The sequence below is a fragment of the Phoenix dactylifera genome, chromosome 3, assembly GCF_051530095.1.
Source record: "Phoenix dactylifera cultivar Ajwa chromosome 3, Ajwa_hap1_PhDact_Kaust_v1.1, whole genome shotgun sequence".
NCBI lineage: Eukaryota > Viridiplantae > Streptophyta > Magnoliopsida > Arecales > Arecaceae > Phoenix > Phoenix dactylifera.
In genome coordinates this window covers 37,878,991-37,897,384 of record NC_143192.1, presented here as the reverse complement: position 1 = coordinate 37,897,384, position 18,394 = coordinate 37,878,991, and the positions used below count along the sequence as shown (strand labels likewise).

Below are 18,394 nucleotides of genomic sequence, written 5' to 3'. Positions count from 1 at the left end.
CAAAGCTTGCTGAATACGTACAGGATGTTAGCCAGATTACATGATGCCTCAATATGAGATTAAACTGCAGGAATGGATAAGATGATTAAATTTGGCAAATAGGATAACCAGAAACTGCATGAGTAGATACAATGATCTGCTGACTCAGATAATATTTGCGGTTCATGTAGTGATGCAGAAGCTTTATCCCAAATCGCATTAACGGGAGTTATATACTAGTTTATTCCTTTAGTCAAGTAACTCAGCCATATATCACATGCTCAATGGAAAATTGGAAGACTGAAATCAAATACTTGGAATCATTCCCGGTGACAATACTATAGGGAATTTCTCAAAGCTTAGATATATGATGGCAAAGCATTACCCTGTTTACTTGCACAAGACATGCAAAATCTTGTGTTCTTAAAGGCCGCAGCCAAAACCTTGCATTCATTGGAGAAGGATATGATGCAATTGTTTTGGTATAATTTGAATAAAGCATCAATTTTTCCAAGCATCCAGAATAAGAATACTGTTCAAATCAGTCCGGTAGTATTGTGATCATTCACAAATGACCAAAATACCAAACCTCTATCAATTACGGTTTCACTGAGGTACTTCGTTTTTTTTTGGGTGGGTGGGACACAATGTAAGATCATAAAAGAACACATTGTGTACACAGGTATACAACAATCCTGATCATGAAGACCGTGTAGTTGTCAGTGCCTGGTTGACCATCTCTAGGTGGGAATCAAGTTAGCTATGACCACTTAGTCGTCTCTTCTCATTTTGACATTGAGAGGCACTTCCTTGTAAGAACTGACCCTTTCAACTGCCCTCCTCATAGGCCTTCCAAGAGATGATCTCCTTGACCCTTGATTCTGATCTTGTGGTGAGCTCCTCTCTTCCTGTACTTCAACCTTTACAGGGTTCAGGATGGCATCTGAAGTGGATTTAGCTGAAGAAGAGTCTAGCTGAACAGAAATGTCTTCATGCATGCGATCACCGGTCAGCGATCGGATTGGAAACTTTATATCTTCTATCTCAAACAATTCCTCAGTAGGCTCACAAAGTTTAGCTTTCAGATTACTGGATCTCCTTCTCAAAGACCTTCTGCTAATATGAGAGGCCCATGAACAGCAATTAATATTGGATTCAATGATGAAAAACATGTAAATGTATCATCACTACTAACTCGAAGTAAAGCATGCATTACCTTCTGCTTTCACTCTTCTCCTTTGCTGGAACTGGATGAATTACTGTAGCAGTTCCCAGAGCTGCGAGAATAAATAATTAGAACTAAAAAAGGTGGGAAAATGTCTGAGATAGATGTCAGATATCAAGAAATAGTCCAATTTACATCGACTTCTCAGTGTACGCTTCCTATTGGCACCGCTAGTCTTCTGGTATCTGGCTGGATGAAATGCATCTGGCACAAACTCAGCCATCATGTTCTTGTTCTCCTTAAACTGTCCATTTTTTGGAGCATTATCAGCATCAAGGGTTTGGAAAATAATTTTCAAATGTTCAATCGATCAACTTGCTAAATACCTCAATGCTTATCTTCTTGTCTAGTTGCTTGTGTTGTTTATAAAGTTTCGTTGCCTCCTGTGAGGAAAAAATATTTTACTGATTCAGAATTCACATGAAAGATTAACAAAAAAGGTGGAAGATAAGGTAAGGTTAACAGTTGCCAGACCTTCAGTTCTAAGGTCTTTACTCTGAGAGCTGCTGTCATGCATCCAAGCTCGTGCTGCATTGCTTTAAGCTTCATTTGGATAAATACAATATCAGAAATTTTGACTAACACCAGAAGAAGTTCAATTTGTTCAATTGTAAATTCATGCAGAACAGGATGAAGAAAATTTCTAGCTTCCTTCAAAACCATGACATAATTTGCTTTTAGCTTCATTTGGATAAATACAATATCAGAAATTTTGACTAACACCAGAAGAAGTTCAATTTGTTCAATTGTAAATTCATGCAGAACAGGATGAAGAAAAATTCTAGCTTCCTTCAAAACCATGACATAAGTTTCCTTCCTGGTTAACTATCCAGAAACACCTATAGCAAAGTAAGAGAGGGCAACTTACTCTGTCTTTACCCAGATTGAACTCCTGCATTTCAAAAACAGACATGGTAAATGGAAGACTAAAAGAAACAAAATATGACTCTATGATTGATGAAGGAAAAGGAAAGGGGAGGATAAGATAAGGAACAAACCGCCAGCATCTGGGAGTTAGCCTGTGCAAACTGCGCATTCTGCTGATGGGCTTTCTGCAGCATGAATCGGACCTTGTGCAACTCGATGCCATTCATTTCTATGATTTTACTGTTTGATAACCAAAATCAAAGACAAAAGAATTCCACCTAAATCAAACTAAAGAGAAGCGGGGGAATACAATGAACAACAATATTTCAAGATAAGAACATACTTTTTCTCTTCAATTATCTTCAAAAGAGCAGAATTTTCCTGGAATTGGGTCCAAATCCACCAAAAGTCAGAAAAAAAAAAACCTCTTTTAACTCTCAAGAAGAGAGGATAACGAGAGATGAAATCAAGAATGGGGTTTACCGTGAGGAGCTGGGAAATGTAACCCTTAGCACTCACAGCGGGGACGACCTTCGCCATTTCTTGGTCCTCCGCCTTGGATCTTGGCGACCTCCCAATACTCGTCAAATTGGTGATGTCCGAGAGCCTCTTCCTCCTTATCAATGGCGTCATGATCTTCTGATTGCTCTCCCCTTTGGGAATTCCGGCTGCCATCCGATCAGAATTTCATGCCATCACAACTCAAGCAGAACAAGAACACCCAAACCCTAACCCTAGAATTAACATACAAGACCCTGAAGAAGAGAAAAGGGAGGGTTTTTTCCAGGGGCAATATGGAAGACAAGAGGCATTGGAACTACCTCCAAGGCCTCCAATGGCGTCGGTTTCTGAGTGAAAAAGGCCAACTCCCTCCATGGACAACCAAGAAGAGAGCTCCCAAGAATTCTCTCTCTCTCTCTCTCTCTCTCTCTCTCTCTTGTGTGGGGAGTGAAATATTTCACAGTGGCCGAGATAGAAATAAACGGAGCCGGAGGAAGAGAGGAGGGGGGAAGATAGCGGGGTGGGGAAAGAGATTCGGATAGGCAACGACTATCCGAAGCTGGGTAGTCCCGGCCTAGATTTCAAACCAAAGAACCCAAATCAAGCACTCGGGAGGCAATTTTGGGCTCGCATGGCTCATTCAATGAGAGCTAACCGTCCGGGTAAAATAGAGTGCACAAGGTGTTAGAAAATTTTATTATTTTTAAATCTGAAAAGTTCAAATTTTTAAACTTTATATTTAATAATCCTACTTTGGATATTTAAATGCAAGCATACTTGAATTTTTTTTGAGGAGTTAGGCATCGTTCAACCTTGTGGGATTTGGACCGGTAACCATGCACGCTTTTGCTTTGTCAGCTTGGCCGACTATGAAGTGTACATTGGCATGGTGCATGTAATGTGAATGCACATTCTAATTATCTTTGCCATACATCCAAGTCATATTTAATTTTTGTATATATAATAGAAGTATTACATTTTAAAAAAAATAAACATTTAGTTTTAAATTTATTTTCATATATATAGCACTTATTTCACATATTTCAAAAGATTTATATGCTTAAAGTTTAAATTTGTTTTCTTATCTATAACGTAAGTGTTATAAATTTTAAGAGATTTTAGACACTTAAAATTAAAATTTGAATTTAAATTTGGGCTGACTAGGGCACCACAAGCATGTTATAAGATTTTTATGAAAACAATCATTAAAGCCATTATGAGCCTCTCTAGGGGTCATCTAAGCTAAGCCTATATAAAGGCTCCAAATCAAGTCTCAAACACAAGATAGATAAGCCTTGTATCATTTTATGACTTATTTGTTATTCCAAGAGCTTTTACTATTTTACGATATTTTGAGAGATTCTTTCTTCTTTCTCAATTTTTTTCCTAATTTTCCTACTAACTTCTCTTATTTCCTCACAATTGGAGTCCCTTCGATGAGATGTTCATGCAATCATGCTTGTGATAGGAAGATCTGGATTGAGCCAGGTCTATAGTACTTTGAGGACGATCTTGTTAAATACTTCTACAAAATGGTGAAATTTGTTCTCAAGGAGATTTCGAAGTGAGGATTTGAGAAGGCTAAGGTTAGGATTTTCGGCTTGGAAGAGATGGCGAGGAGAGGACATCATCCTCTAGCTGATAGTTGTACCTTCACCTTCCGTACTAGTTGAAATAGCCAAAATGGTTGGCAATGGTTTTTGTAATTTTACTTTTATCCTTTAGGACCAGCAATCCAATCCCTGGTGTGGAAATACAAGATAGGCATCGATTATCCTTTCTATCTTTTTTTCTTTATAATGTTACGATTTATTCGTGATATTTTCCTCTTATATAGGCGATGTTGAGAAAAACTACAAAAAAATGATTTTCTTCACCTCTCTTTCTCCTCCTCCCTCTCTCTCTCTCTCTACCTTCACCTCTATCTGTCCAAAAAAAACTAATACCATCAACGTATCCAATCACCACCATTCTTCTACATTTGTGCATGCTGCAAGCACACATCTAATGTGGTCATACTCCTTATAGTGATAGTGCCTTGCGCTGTCTCTAGACTTGGATCTCAACAATGCACTACCAGAATCGTTCTCTAGTGATCTTTCTCTCATTACTAACATGGTTATTGATGAGGGGCAAAGTGGACTACCCCACAAAATACAATTAAAGCATCTAAATTCGACGACAGATGTAATCTCAAGAAGAATGGCCTCGACAAGCACGGCCCCGAAAAGCATGACCTCGACAAGCACAATCTCGACAAGCATGATCTCGACAAGTACGACCTCGACAAGCACGACCTCGAAAAGCACGACCTCGGCAGAAACGACCTCGGCAGGAGCGACCTTGGCACGCATGATCTCGGCTGAGCAAAGCCCAATTGACCTCGAGCCGACTCCAACTCTACGAACAACCAAGCCGGTTCGCCTAAGGAAAGGACCACCAAATCCTCTATATTCGGGATTAAATCCCGCAATCTCCGCCACAATGGCTGTCAATATTTGAATCCACGCAATCTCAACCGATCGCCAGCTAGTCCGAAATCTCGAGCCATCTAAGGTAATTCATTAAAACCAAGATTGCGCAATTATGTCCGATTGCATGTAACTGCTACACCCCCCTCCTATAAAAGGGGGGACTCTAGGAACAGTTATATAATTCTTAGTGGCTGCAGACCAGTAGAAGAAGGACATCCATGAGAAGCTGAGAATTCCTACGTGCATTACCTATAATTGAAGACAGAAAATAACTATCCTACCAAACAAAGACAGAAAATGACTTCTTAGTCGATCATCGCATGCATCTTGTAAGTTATTGTGTCATCCGTTGTCATCAATTAAAGGAAACAGAAGTTTCCCATCCTAAAATAATTGTTCACTTCACTGACTTCGTTGCTCATGCCGTATCTACATGCTTAAATTTGAATTCATGCGCAAAAGGGCTTCAATTCTACGTCTAGCAGCTCTATTTTAATTTCCAAATGGTACCATAAGGTCTATGTAAACTAATCTTCCAAAGATTCCCATCAAACGAACGTGCCGGTTATCTCCATATTTTAGAAGGGTTTGGATGAAATTTGTGGCCAAGTCTCCCACTCTCCCAAAAATACTTCTATCTCCAAAGCCTCATTCTACCCAAATAGTTAGAGCAAATAAATTGTTCTGGCAATTTGGACAATATTTGTCCGGCCAGAGCATATGCCCAAAACTTCTCAGGCCCAGCCTTGAGTCTCCTTAGGCCTATTGATAACACCAATTCCATGAAGAACAAACAACTATATTGGAAAGTATGATGCTTATCTAGTGAAACTTCATCTCACCTGACTAGGAAAAAAGCTAGGAGAAGACAACAGGTAGGAAAAAGTTTATGATCCAAATATAAAGGATTTAATTGACTGGACAAACAATATGTGGAAATGTGAGTATTGCGCAGCATTTCTAGTCTCCAAGAAAAGCACCAAAGCATGGAAATTTTGTTTGTTCTCGTAGTGACATGAATCATGAACCAAAAAGAAAAGGATTTAGGCTGTGCGCCGGCGGGTGACAAGGAGGTAGGGATAAACTACCTTTAGAAAAAGAAAAGGCTGAGAAAAGAGGGAGAAAAGGAGGAGAATTGAATGCCCCTTTTATGTAAATCCTCTTTGGCATGAGCTCCCTTCTCGTAGAAGGATCCCTTCAGTAGTATGCTGTCCAAGTTTGATGGTAACTAGATGTCACACTCCAAACCCGTCATCTCGATCAACCACATGACACGGTCGCACGAATCTTAGACTACAGATGCACATATACCACAGGAAACTTAATTCTTTGACAAGGTTCTACAGATGGAAATCTTAGACTCCCTTCAAATGCATATATCTTTCAGTTTAAGGTTCTACATAACCAACTTGACAAGGGCCACTAGCATCTTTTCTCTCTATTTTTCTTTTGTTTTTAATTCTTTGCTTTAAGCTTTAAAGGAAGATCTCGACAAGCATGGTAGCTTGCTCACTTCTATCTTCAAATGGGGTTATTTAGAAATAAAATAGCAGGCATTATCGACCATTCTAAAGAAAAAACATGACATAGCAATCGAAAAATAAGGACTACTGTTTGATCATGTCACTTGGACTTCTTTTAAGACATGTTGTTATGCACTATAAAGATGTCATATTACTGTTATCTCTGTTTTATAACCATTGTTAGTCAAAAGCTCATTATGTGTATATATATATATATATAACATTATGGAAGACCCCCAAATCATTATAAAATAATGTTACTCTACGTATTGTTTCAAAGGTTGGATACATATCAATCCTCCAAGCAATTCTAGGCACAGTTTTTCATCCCTAAACCGAGCCAATCTAGCTCACCTATCCATTTCGCATAGGTTACATCACAAAAACCTCTGTCAGCAGCGTATAATTGCAATGATCCAAAACTACCAGAGCACCTTGATAGGATCTGAACCTCTTACCTCCTAAGAAGGTAGGAAGGCCTGTTCCAAGGGCTAATTCATGATGCTTCGTCTATGTTTAATTTCATAACCGTGCGAAGCGTACTACAGTAATTTTTACAGAAGAAATGTTATCGTAATATAAAAATCTCATGCAAAGACGTTACTAGACTAATTTATAGCTCTCCTGCAGCGAGGATAATTTGCTTTTACCATGTCTTTCCCTTCTGTCTTCTGGTTAGAAAGGATAGTAAACCAGGGTTACCGTTGTAGTCTATCTATGGGCAAATATACTGTAGGGACTCGGCCCAAGCTTACGACATAATCTTGAAGTCTCCCGCGTTGTCCTTGCACATACCCATTGCGCCCACTGTGCTGATTTGGCTTGACAGGGTTCCAGACAACCAGAATGGGATTCTTTCTAACATTGAGGCCTTTACGAGGAGCAGAGGGTACAAATATTTTATGAAACAAAAAACTCAGCGTCCCAGTACGACGAAGTCCTACAGTAAAACATCAGTAGAGAATTTGGAGGCCGAATGCCCGTAAAAATGGGGCAGCTTTAACTATGTTCGGCGCACTTTGAGCTGGCTTCATCCTAATTGAGGATGACTCTCAGCTACAGCTATTGAGGATGCTTGGTTGCTTCAGGATATTTAGAGTTTGCCGAGAAGGTGGATTTTTTTTACAGCAAGACATATCTACCGAAAGGCAGACGGACAAAGTTGTGGATTAGATGGTCTCTTTTGCGGCTAACCACTCTAATGGGATACTCTAGATTTATGTGATGTTTGTTCCGAGAGCGCTTCGAGACTTGCTGTTTTTTTACTTTTTTGGACATATTTATATTAGAATGATATTAAATGCATGTCTTAAAGGAGAAAAAAAATGATAGTAAGAGTGTGCAATCCCATACTACATAAGCCGAAGTCCACCAATTTCACAACAGGACAATTCTCGTGATAAAAGGCACGTAGATATAAAGCTGCAATCTACCCATCATACCAAATTTCCATATGGCAAGACTATTTGCTACATAGAGTTGCCAATAATGCAGTATGATGAAGTCTTTATAGTAAAACATCATTAAAGAATTTGGAAGTCGACTGATAGTAAGAGTACGGCTGGCTTTACCTATGCTTGAGGCATTTTGGGCTGACTTCATCCTAGTTGAGGGTAACTCTGCTATAATAATTAGTTGGATCCAAAGGCAGATGAGGAAGGTGGGTACCTACCCTCTACTTTGAGATATTTGGAGTTTGGCAAGAAGGTGCATCTCTTTTACAACATGACACATCTACCGAGAGGCAAATGGAACTATGGATTGCATGGCCTTCTTCATGGCCAACCATTTCAGTGGAATGAGGGATTGTCGAGACTTGCTACTCTTTAACTCTTTTGAATGTATTCATACTGGAATGATGTAAAACGTCCATCTTAGCAAAAAAAAAAAAAAAGACAGTAAGAGTGTGCAATCCTATACAACATGAGCTCAAGTCCTTTGGTTTCATGACAATAGGACAATCCTTGTGATGAAAGGCATGTAGATATATGGCTGCAATCTACCAGTCATACCAAATTTCTAAATCGCAAAACTGTTTGCTAGCACATAAAGACAAAACCATTATTTAGTTCAAACTAGAATGCATCTTTATGCCTCATACAGTCTGGTTTTGAAGATGTTCCATGTTGCAAAAGTATCCTCCCCTTACCTGATACTTGTTCTCTAGCTGCTGCATAAGAGGTGTCATTGTTCTTGAAATTTATCAGCTAATGATGAAGATGATCTAGAGCACATAATGCAAGTTAGAATCAAGGTAAGCTCCAAAGCGTATTGCCAAATGGAAGTGCAAAAAAGCAACGGCACTCTCAGAACAAAGGACCCTACCGATTCCTAAGTTTTTTTTTTTGAAAAAAAAAACAACTTCAACTCGCAACTCATCATGAATTACTGAGAGAAGTTATCAAAGTCGTACATACACAAGCTTCTTAACAAGGAAACCATTTTTGACAGGGCATTTCAAAGCTCTATATACTGTACTATAATGTTGTTATGCACTTATATTGTAACATCTATCCTGAAAGAAGATAAAGAATAGTTATTTACAAGTAATGACCTTAATCTTGATCTTTTTATCAAAAAAAGAGAGAAAAGTTATGACTGAAGGGGAGAATGGGGAAAAACAAAATAAAAATCCGTCCATCAGCTTGCTCGCCTTCCTTTGTTTTGTCTTTTTCTTTCTCCTGGTCTCCTCTCTTTTTATATATCTTGCCCCTTTCAACCATATATTTCCCTCTTACCCAAAGGTAGCCTCACCCCTTCATTGGTTCTTTCAACAAGAAAGGAATGTGAACAGGGACTGGGTTGTATCTTTTGCACGAAAAGTGATTTACTTTTTTTTACTCGAATCTACTGTTGAACCGTGCAATGGGCGCCTCAAAGTCTGTGTTCGAAGTGCTTTGAGATATGCACGTTGGAATAATCCAACGGGTGGATGCCGCGAAAGAAGATCCATCTTGCGCCAACGGTCCAACTCGAACCCAGGAGGGAAGGGGAGCAGGCGTGGAACCCAGCGTCGGTCCCAAACCTCTTCCACTCCCCATTCCCATCTGAAATTTAAAAAAATAGAAATAAACCCATGTAATCACCAAAATCCTATTAATTTAACACCCCATCCTTCCTAATTATTATAAATAACCCCACCCCCATTCCCCCCCAAATCCACATCTTCCCTCCTTCCCCCCTCCCTCCATATCCCGCCGCCACCTCTACCTCCTTCTCCTCCGCCGACATCAAAATGCTCCACCGCCTTCTCCTCCCCACCTACATTCTCCTCCTCTGCCTCCCATTCCCCCTCCCCGCCGACGCCGCCGTCCCACTCCACTCCAACTCCACCCACCACCCCTACGCCCACCCAGACCCCGAATCCGTCGTCCGCGAAGTCCAAAGGTAACCCCCCTCTCGAACCCAGCTTTAATCTCTCGTTCTCCTAACAATGCTGCTCTCCTCTGTTCCGCCTCAGGCAAGTGGAGTCCTCCCGGCGGCGAGCCCTGCTCCAGGCCAAGGAGAAAGACCAGTCGTCGTGCCTCACCGGCAACCCGATCGACGACTGCTGGCGGTGCTCTGGCGACTGGCGGTCCGACCGGCAGAGGCTCGCCGATTGCGGCCTGGGGTTCGGCCGCGACGCCCTGGGCGGCAAGGGTGGCCAGATCTACGTGGTGACCGACTCCTCCGACCGCGACCCGGTGAACCCGGCTCCCGGCACCCTCCGGTACGGCGTCATCCAGGAGGGCCCACTCTGGATCGTCTTCGCCGGCGACATGACCATCCGCCTGAACGAAGAGCTCATCGTGAACAGCTTCAAGACCATCGACGGCCGCGGCGCGAACGTCCACATCGCCGGCGGCGCCTGCATTACCCTCCAGTACGTCTCCCACATCATCCTCCACAACCTCCACATCCACCACTGCGTCCCCGCCGGCGAGGCCAACGTCCGCTCCTCCCCGACCCACTACGGCTGGCGCACCCGATCCGACGGCGATGGCGTCTCCATCTACGGCGGCCGTAACATCTGGGTGGACCACTGCTCCCTGTCCTACTGCTCCGACGGCCTGATCGACGCCATCATGGGCTCCACCGCCATCACCATCTCCAACAACCACTTCTCCCACCATAACGAGGTGATGCTCCTGGGGCACAACGACCAGTACCTCCTGGACATCGGGATGCAGGTCACCATCGCCTTCAACCACTTCGGCGAGGCGCTGGTGCAGCGGATGCCGCGCTGCCGCCGCGGCTACATTCACATCGTCAACAACGACTTCACCCAGTGGGAGATGTACGCCATCGGAGGCAGCGCCGAACCCACCATCAACAGCCAGGGCAATCGCTACACCGCCCCCTCCGACCCCAACGCCAAGCAGGTGGTGACTTTACTCTTGCTTTGGTCTTTCTGGGGGAGGTAAGATAAGATGTGCCTGCGGAGGACTAATCTAGTGGAATGTATGTAGGTGACGAAGAGGGTGGACACGGAGGAGGGGGATTGGACGGGATGGAACTGGAGGACGGAGGGCGACATCATGGTGAACGGGGCCTTCTTCGTGCCGTCGGGGGCGGGGTTGGAGGCTACCTACGCCAAGGCGGAGAGTCTTAATCCGAAGTCGGCTGCCCTCATCGACCGGCTAACCATGAATGCCGGCGTCCTCGGTGGGCCCAGGTATTCACATCTTCGTTTTTCTTACCATTTATTACGGGTCTTTCTCTGGGTCTTCTTCACAGCTAACGAGCGTTGCGAACCGTTACTTATTATTATAATAGCGTTATGGGAGGTCCGTTTCTGGGGGATATAGCGCGGCGTGTGTGACGAGAGAGAGAAGTTGCGGTAGCTTTAGTTTGGGTCCGGTTTTGGGTGGTGTCGGTAGGCTTTTGAATCCTTTTTGCCAACTGGAGAGCACAAAGGCGTGAATCTGGGTTGCGAGGGTAAGGTCTCCACGATCAGCTGTTGCGATAGGCTTCTCTTCCGAGTGAATAACAGACGCGTACTTGAAGCCGTGGCTGGTTGTGTCGTGGAGAAGGCTGTCTGCTGATTTTGTGATAATCCCGAGTTGGGAATTCAGGAGCATATGGAGGGCATTTTGCTGGAAAAAAAAGAACTTTGGAGATGGTGATGGAACAAAATGTCTTTTGATGGAAAAAATTTTAGTTGGAATAAGCACATCAGCTTAGCGGTGGACCAAGCCAACCAAAAGGCAACACATGTAATAGTAATCTATGGGAGGTCTACATCGAATGCATCGACATCCTCTCGAGCAAACTCTAATGCTGAGCTTCTCGTGCGGCGACGGCGTTGGGGTCACTGAGGTTTGGGCAAAACGGTCGGGAGTCAGCAGCTCGGCTTTGGGCTTTAGGGAGTGGTCGGTGGCATGGGATAGAATAAAGGCCGTCTTTGCAAGTCCTTGGTGGCAAAGATGGGGAACCTCGCTACTCGCTCCATGAGGGCATTAGGATCCCTCAATCGAAACCGCCATATCTTGCCTCCATTGGGGGAGGTGGTGGAGACTGCTATTGCAGGAGAGTCGCTAAACTTCGACTTGTACAAAAATTTCATGGCTTGATTTGTGAGGACTCGAGCGGGCGTGTATTAGTCCCATATCGATTATTCGCTAGGTAATTTATGGGTACTTATACAGAATTTAAAAATCAAAATAATATCTTTTGACTAATTTTTATTAGGTAAGATCCTGGGTTGTTACAAATGGTATCAGAGCGGATCCGACCCATAACCTATGTGGACTATAAGATATTGTAGTACAGATTTATTGGGGCTGACCACGGACTGATCGTAGTACTTGTGATTAGATTTGAACCCTTAGTTTGACAAGACGTCAAAGCTTAAACAGAAGAGTATACGAGGATTCGTACGGACGTGTGTTTAGTTCCACATCGATTATTTGCTAAGTGGATACTTATATAAAATCAAGGAACCCAAATAATACCTATTGACTAGCTTTTTTTTTTTTTTTTTTTTTTTTTTTTTTTTTTTTTTTTTTTTGAAGTCCTAAGTTATTACGTGATTGGCTAGTAGGCCTATGAGGGCCATGGACGAGCTGCTCCTGCTGAGCATATAGGTGCCGGAATTTCCAGATTTAGTGTCAGCTCCGTGGAGCAATTCAAAACCAAGCAAGTTTCTCCCAAATAGAGAATCAAATCCCTCAAATTTTTCAAAAACCTTAAATTTCGGCGAGCTCACATACCCTAATTTCCTCGAAATCAGGAAATGAAACACCAGAATAGCTCTGGGATGGAAAACCATTATCACAAGCAAATATGCTATTCCTAGTGGGAGAAGGGCCGCTAAGTAGAGCTGCAAAGCGCTATATTAAGAAGGGAGCTCTTCCTCCTCCCCCCTGCGCCTCATTTCTTTTTCTCACTGCCGACTGCGGCGCACAAAAAACACTGAGAAACGTCACCGCGCACGGAGCAAGGGAACAGAGAATTTTTTTTTTAATTTTTGTTCTATTACATGTTTGGTTGGTCTTTGGATTGGTCCACCATTATCCACCATTGAGTTGGCGGATCTGATCCAGCAATAATTTCTACTTCTGATTGGGAAAAAATTTTCCCAATCAGTAAAACCAATCCAATAAACGTATCTAATAATTATTTTTTTTTTTCTTGTGTAATAGCATGAACTAGGATAAATTTATTAGGTCCTATGATGTATTTGGTCCCCATGTCATCCCTTTGCAGCCTTTCCTGTACTATTGTGCCGTTAAAATATTCTTCATCTCTTTCTGATAGATTCACTCACGCTTTAGTTGCCGGTCCACTCTGTCCTTTCTCCGTTCCTGCTCGTGATTTGTGAGATAACACCACCAATTTGAGACCTGACTGGGCTTGTTAGTACAATTAAATGCGCAGGTCACCTATTTGTATAAGCTCCATTTTTATCTATCTAAACTCCGAAATCATTTCCTACCTCAAGGTGTACTGGTTTCTACTGCCGTTCAAATTTAAAGCCTGTAGCTAATGGTTTCTACGTGCTAGATGCAGTAGCAAAAAAATGGAAACGTGAGAATAAGACTAGAATCAGATCTTGCAAACTTTGAGGCACATACAAATTCTTCCTTTTTCCCATTAGAAATGCTTCTTTTCCGTTACTTGCCTCACCACTAGGAATACAAAAGTTATTTATCCTATTTGATTTTAGGAGTTGATAAGAAGATGGCAAATAGGAACGGATAATTTTCGGGCTAAAGGTAAACAAAAAACAAAAAAAGAGAAATACCCGCTCCAGAAAAGGTCCAAAAGGAACACGACCACCGTCTGCTACAAAAGTAAGATGACCGTTGTCTCGGTAAAAAAAATGACCGTTGGATCAGGAAAAAAAAACTTTTGCCAGGGTGTCAGTGGGAACGGGCAGCGGGCTTTTACTTCGGCTGTCGAGCTAATTTCTGCTTGCACTAAAGCAGACACCCATATCGGAACCCATACCACAAAAAATGCGCTGGCTGGAAGTGGGCGTGGCCATCTGAACTCTGGAGGATGGTGCGCCTAAAGGCTTTGCTGAGTTGCGTTAGCTTTTCCATTGCCTTCCTCTTAGTTCTCAAATGAGGGTGCCAAAGTCCTCGTTGGTGCGACCGAGGAGGGAGTTTCTTTTGAGGGAGAATCTCGAGGGCCCTGCATCCCCCACAACCTGTCTCTACTCTGGGAGATAAACCCACTCCCTTACTGAATAATATACTCTTTTGCTCTATGCCTCTCTCTCTCTCTCTCTCTCTCTCTCTAAAAACTTGCCAAGGAGAAACAGCAAATGTGGACCTCGCAGAGTAACCGAGAAGTCTGTTTCTCGGGTATCGGCCTCTGCTTTGCACGGCCTGTGGGATCCACTGAGAGGGGCCAGGAAATGGATCATTTGGTGGAGGATGAGGCACGATCTTAGATGCTCGTGACCTGATGAGATCCCTCCAAATCTCATTTATTGTCATGGAATGATTGTAACATCACTCAGCCTAAGGTACAAGAATTATAAATTGCCATTTGGCATCAACCTCCTGGGTGAGGGTCCTCTGCTTGGCTTAAGGTGGTTTTTGGACAAATCTCAAATACATTTATGACATTGTCTTATGATAAGTGCACGATTTAAATGGTGTTATTGGGCGAACAGCGGTGATAGTGTGAGAGTAGAGCAATAAATTATAAAGTGACTATAATATCCTTTTTTGTGCTTCTAATTGACCGCTTAGTTCTGAGGGGTATAATGGTAAATTTACATAGTATTTTTTTTAAAGAAAAAATAAGGCCTCACAGGAAAAATTATTATTTGGACCGTAGATCAATCTAACCATGAAGTAATATGTATGTATAATAGTAATCTTTTTTTCTTCCTCTTTTTTTTTTAATGTATTATAGCAATACATGTTCAGATGAATTTACTAGTGGTTTATTTATGGTGATCTTTGTCTAACTAATAATTCTCTTGCGTTAATGTCTTTTACTTTGAGAAAAACATGAAAGTTATGATAATAGGAATTATTAATGAATTTTACAATTTGATAGATATACTCTCACATTTAGCCGGTAGACTTTATTGACTATCATTCTTAATCAAGAATAAAACCAATTAGGATATATTTTTATTGAATACTAATATTTATAGAATCAAAGGATATATGGTGTTGAGCCATTGATAACAGCTCAAGGATTATGATCAAAGGCTCTATAATGGTAGAGATTGATATAATGGAGCACTAAAAAGCCTAGATGACATCATAAACTACGCATAACTCTTGTAGTTCCCAATGGATCGTGTAGCAGTCACTGATACTGATGCACATAGAAATTTGCTATAACTTGGGTTGTAGATGGTCCAATGTCCGTGGGAATCTTAACTAGATTTTTCCAGATCCATCAAAATTTGTCAAACATCCATCTCAAAGATTAAATCAGGAAAACATATTTGCCCTTTCTAGCAATCTCAAAATACCAAGGGAAATACTTCATGCCCAATTTTTATATGTACTTGTATCCTTTTGCGGCAGCATGTGATTGGAAGTAGTTTTGAATCTTGAGAACAGTGTTCGCTCATGGCCTGCCACACCAGTGGTGGGAAAAGTGCCTAAAAGTTTAATGTTTATCCGCTAAAAGTTATAAGAATTAGGTTCCTCTCACATGATACTGCAGTGTACTTTCTTGTATCATTCACACACATATAATTCCGTGATTGATGCGGTAATTCTACATGGTGAAACCGGTTAGAACTAGTCATGCCCGTAGCATCTTGTGGGCTGAAAATAAGGAGTTATCCCGGACAGATATTTTATTTTCTGATTTTATTAAGTGTATTTGTTAGAACTTAACTCACGTTAGCAAAATCATGTCTCCCACAATCCCATTTTTGGGTGATGGTAAGCTGTAACGCCCCTTGGGATATCCCATGGTCTCCATCTCCTAATACATAGCTGCAAAAATTATTCTACGTGGAATAAATGCAAGAGGACTGTTACGTAGTAGAGTATCGTAGGTGCTGATGCCGGCGTATCCGTGATATTGACAGGGATAACGATATGGGGACGGGCTATTCTGGAGTCAGCAATGGAGGGACCGGCACGACGGCATACAGTGGACCAGGATATGGAAGCCTCGGGATGGCGTTTGCGAGCGGCGCACCATCGCCTCCTTCACACTGCTGCTCCCTTTTAATTTTGTGTTCCTCCCTACTCATTGCTCTCTTCTCTCTACTGAGCTTGCATCCTTTGTAGCTGTAGACCTTTGAGGGATAAATTCTTCATGATAGAAATTTAAATGAAGAATATTAATCATTTTAAATTATAGAGGTTATGGTATTAAAATTTAATTATTACAATGTAATAAGAACTCTGGGAGTGCGTCTCGGTCTACAAGTTTTACTCCAATCCTTGGAGCCACCTCGTGGTGCATGGCATCATATGCTGAATACTAGCATGATTATGCTAGACCAAGTTGCTGAACATTATTGTAAGGATGTGTGCTTAGACTGATGCCTATTACATCGCTTAATACCTCATCTTAGTTACTTTGGAACTCACGTGATGGGACCCAAGCACCACGTATAAGATGGTACCAGGGGCGGCCCAAGCCTTAGGCGACCTAGGCGGTCGCCCAAGGCCCCGGCTCGAGAGAAGGCCCCGCGACGGCATCCTACGCTCTACCCTCCCAGCTCCCGCTCCTAGCTAGTAGCTAGCTACAGACTACAGTCAGAGGGTAAGGCCACAGCCCGCAGGACAGCAGGAGCCAACGGCTACCTCGACAAGACGCGGGTCGCCGGGTTCTCCACTGTCCACTCCTCCTCAATGGCTTAATCTGATCCCATATTCCCATCGGCCATGATGCCATCGCCCATCATTCCTCTCTGCCCTCTGGCTCTCTTTAAAATCTTCATCCTGCTCCACTCCTCCTCCACTCCTCCTCTGCTCCTCATTCCTATTTCCTCAATCCTCTTCTACTCTGTGTCTCTGTTCGACTGTTCCGTGAAGGTGAAGGTGCGACTGCCTGCTGGCTGCCGCCTGGGTCGTCTACTCGTCTCCTCCTCGCCTCCCCCCGCGTAGCCGCGCCTCCGCCAGTCCGCCTCCCCGCCTCCTCGGGCCCCGGCATCCCGCGACCGTCCCCGCCTCCCCGGCATCCAGGCGGTCCCGCCGCCCGCGACCTCCTCGGCTCCTTGCCTCCCTCCCGCCTCTCGGGCCCCCGGCTCTCGTGAGGTCGTGACCCCGTCGCCCGTCGACCCGTCCGGCTCAATCCAGCGAGCCGGCGAGGTCGTCTCCTCCGCCTGAGCGCCTCCCAGTCCCCGGACCCCGCCTGCGGCCTGTGACACCGTCAGGCCGTTAGTCCGTCACTCCCGTGAGCCGTGAGCCCGTGACCTCCTCCGCTCCTCGCCCGCCCCCGGCCTTGGCTCCCGTGAGGTGTGAGGCTGTGACGGCAGACGGCGTGAGCATGACCTCCTCGCCTCCCTCCCCGGCCCCGGCTCCCGTTGTCCCGTGACCCCAGCGGGCCCGGCCGTCCCCTCAGCCCTCCCGTCCGTCTCACTGAGACTGAGAGACTGTCAGTCTGTGACACTGACAGTGACTCAGTGGGACTGTGGGTAGTGGGCCTAGTGGCACTGTAGCACAAGCTGCACAGCATATGGTGTGATCCTTCTAACCCTCCTTTTGTTGTTTGATTATATTTTCGACATCCAGTGTTTAATTTTCCTAATTTTATTGCAATTTCTATAATTTTGTTACAATTTTTCTCTTCTATTTTTTCTCTTTTATATTTTAATTTGTTTGTAGTAATTATCTTAATTGTTTTGTTTGGTAATATAATTTTAATATTCAAATGTCTAATAGAAAATATGAATGTGGATATGAAAAACTTAAAAAAAAAAAAATCGAAAAACTCATTCAATCTCAAAAAGGAGCTCTAGATAAATTTGTTATGACAAACAAACAAAACACTACATCAAGTTCAACTCAGGAATTAACAACAGAACAAGCACCTGAAATAGAGCTAAAAGATGACATGAAAGGAATGAAACAAAATGAGATTGACAACCATATTCATGGTGAAGAACATAATGAGAAATTAGATGAAGATAGGATAAATAAGAATAGTGTAGAGCTTAATGAAATTAGTTCTATTTCTACAAATATATACGATCCTGGTCAATGGAAGCAAATCGATACAAGGTTGAGAGATCTATTAGTAGAAAGAGGTCCAATTAGAGATTATGATCTTCATTTTCCTAAGGATGAAAATAATAGGCACTTCTCTACGCTACATTACATTCGTAAATTACCTAATGGTGAAAAATATGATAGAAGATGGTTAGTGTATTCGAAGAATTTGGATAGAGTATATTGTTTTTGTTGTAA

The 18,394-nt window shown here is 42.8% G+C and overlaps 2 protein-coding genes across 2 annotated transcripts; one reads left to right on the top strand and one right to left on the bottom strand.

Annotated features, from left to right (window-relative positions):
* Positions 1 to 342: 342 nt before the first annotated feature.
* LOC103717731 (SHUGOSHIN 2-like) lies at positions 343 to 3,154 on the bottom strand. The gene is made up of 10 exons (XM_008806224.6): positions 2,893 to 3,154; positions 2,555 to 2,739; positions 2,415 to 2,452; positions 2,203 to 2,311; positions 2,073 to 2,096; positions 1,679 to 1,747; positions 1,531 to 1,587; positions 1,340 to 1,448; positions 1,196 to 1,256; positions 343 to 1,092 (listed from the first exon to the last, which is right to left on the bottom strand). The coding sequence occupies exons 1-10, from the start codon at positions 2,945 to 2,947 to the stop codon at positions 750 to 752; spliced, it is 1,050 nt and encodes a 349-aa protein (XP_008804446.4). The 5' UTR covers positions 2,948 to 3,154; the 3' UTR covers positions 343 to 749.
* Positions 3,155 to 9,727: 6,573 nt separating this feature from the next.
* Positions 9,728 to 16,444, top strand: LOC103717730 (putative pectate lyase 5). Its single transcript, XM_008806223.6, has 4 exons — positions 9,728 to 9,956; positions 10,030 to 10,930; positions 11,018 to 11,223; positions 16,063 to 16,444. Exons 1-4 carry the CDS (start codon positions 9,805 to 9,807, stop codon positions 16,265 to 16,267), a joined length of 1,464 nt encoding a protein of 487 aa, XP_008804445.3. The 5' UTR covers positions 9,728 to 9,804; the 3' UTR covers positions 16,268 to 16,444.
* Positions 16,445 to 18,394: the final 1,950 nt, after the last annotated feature.

Bases quoted from the DNA above. Each gene is read 5' to 3' on its own strand.
- LOC103717730 (XM_008806223.6), top strand. From the start codon at position 9,805: ATGCTCCACCGCCTTCTCCTCCCCACCTACATTCTCCTCCTCTGCCTC. The intron at 9,957-10,029 runs GTAACCCCCCTC...GTTCCGCCTCAG, and splicing joins GTCGTCCGCGAAGTCCAAAG to GCAAGTGGAGTCCTCCCGGC. The intron at 11,224-16,062 runs GTATTCACATCT...TGATATTGACAG, and splicing joins GGCGTCCTCGGTGGGCCCAG to GGATAACGATATGGGGACGG.
- LOC103717731 (XM_008806224.6), bottom strand. From the start codon at position 2,947: ATGGAGGGAGTTGGCCTTTTTCACTCAGAAACCGACGCCATTGGAGGC. The intron at 2,312-2,414 runs GTATGTTCTTAT...GTTATCAAACAG, and splicing joins AAGATAATTGAAGAGAAAAA to TAAAATCATAGAAATGAATG. The intron at 1,748-2,072 runs GTAAGTTGCCCT...ATCCAAATGAAG, and splicing joins TCAATCTGGGTAAAGACAGA to CTTAAAGCAATGCAGCACGA.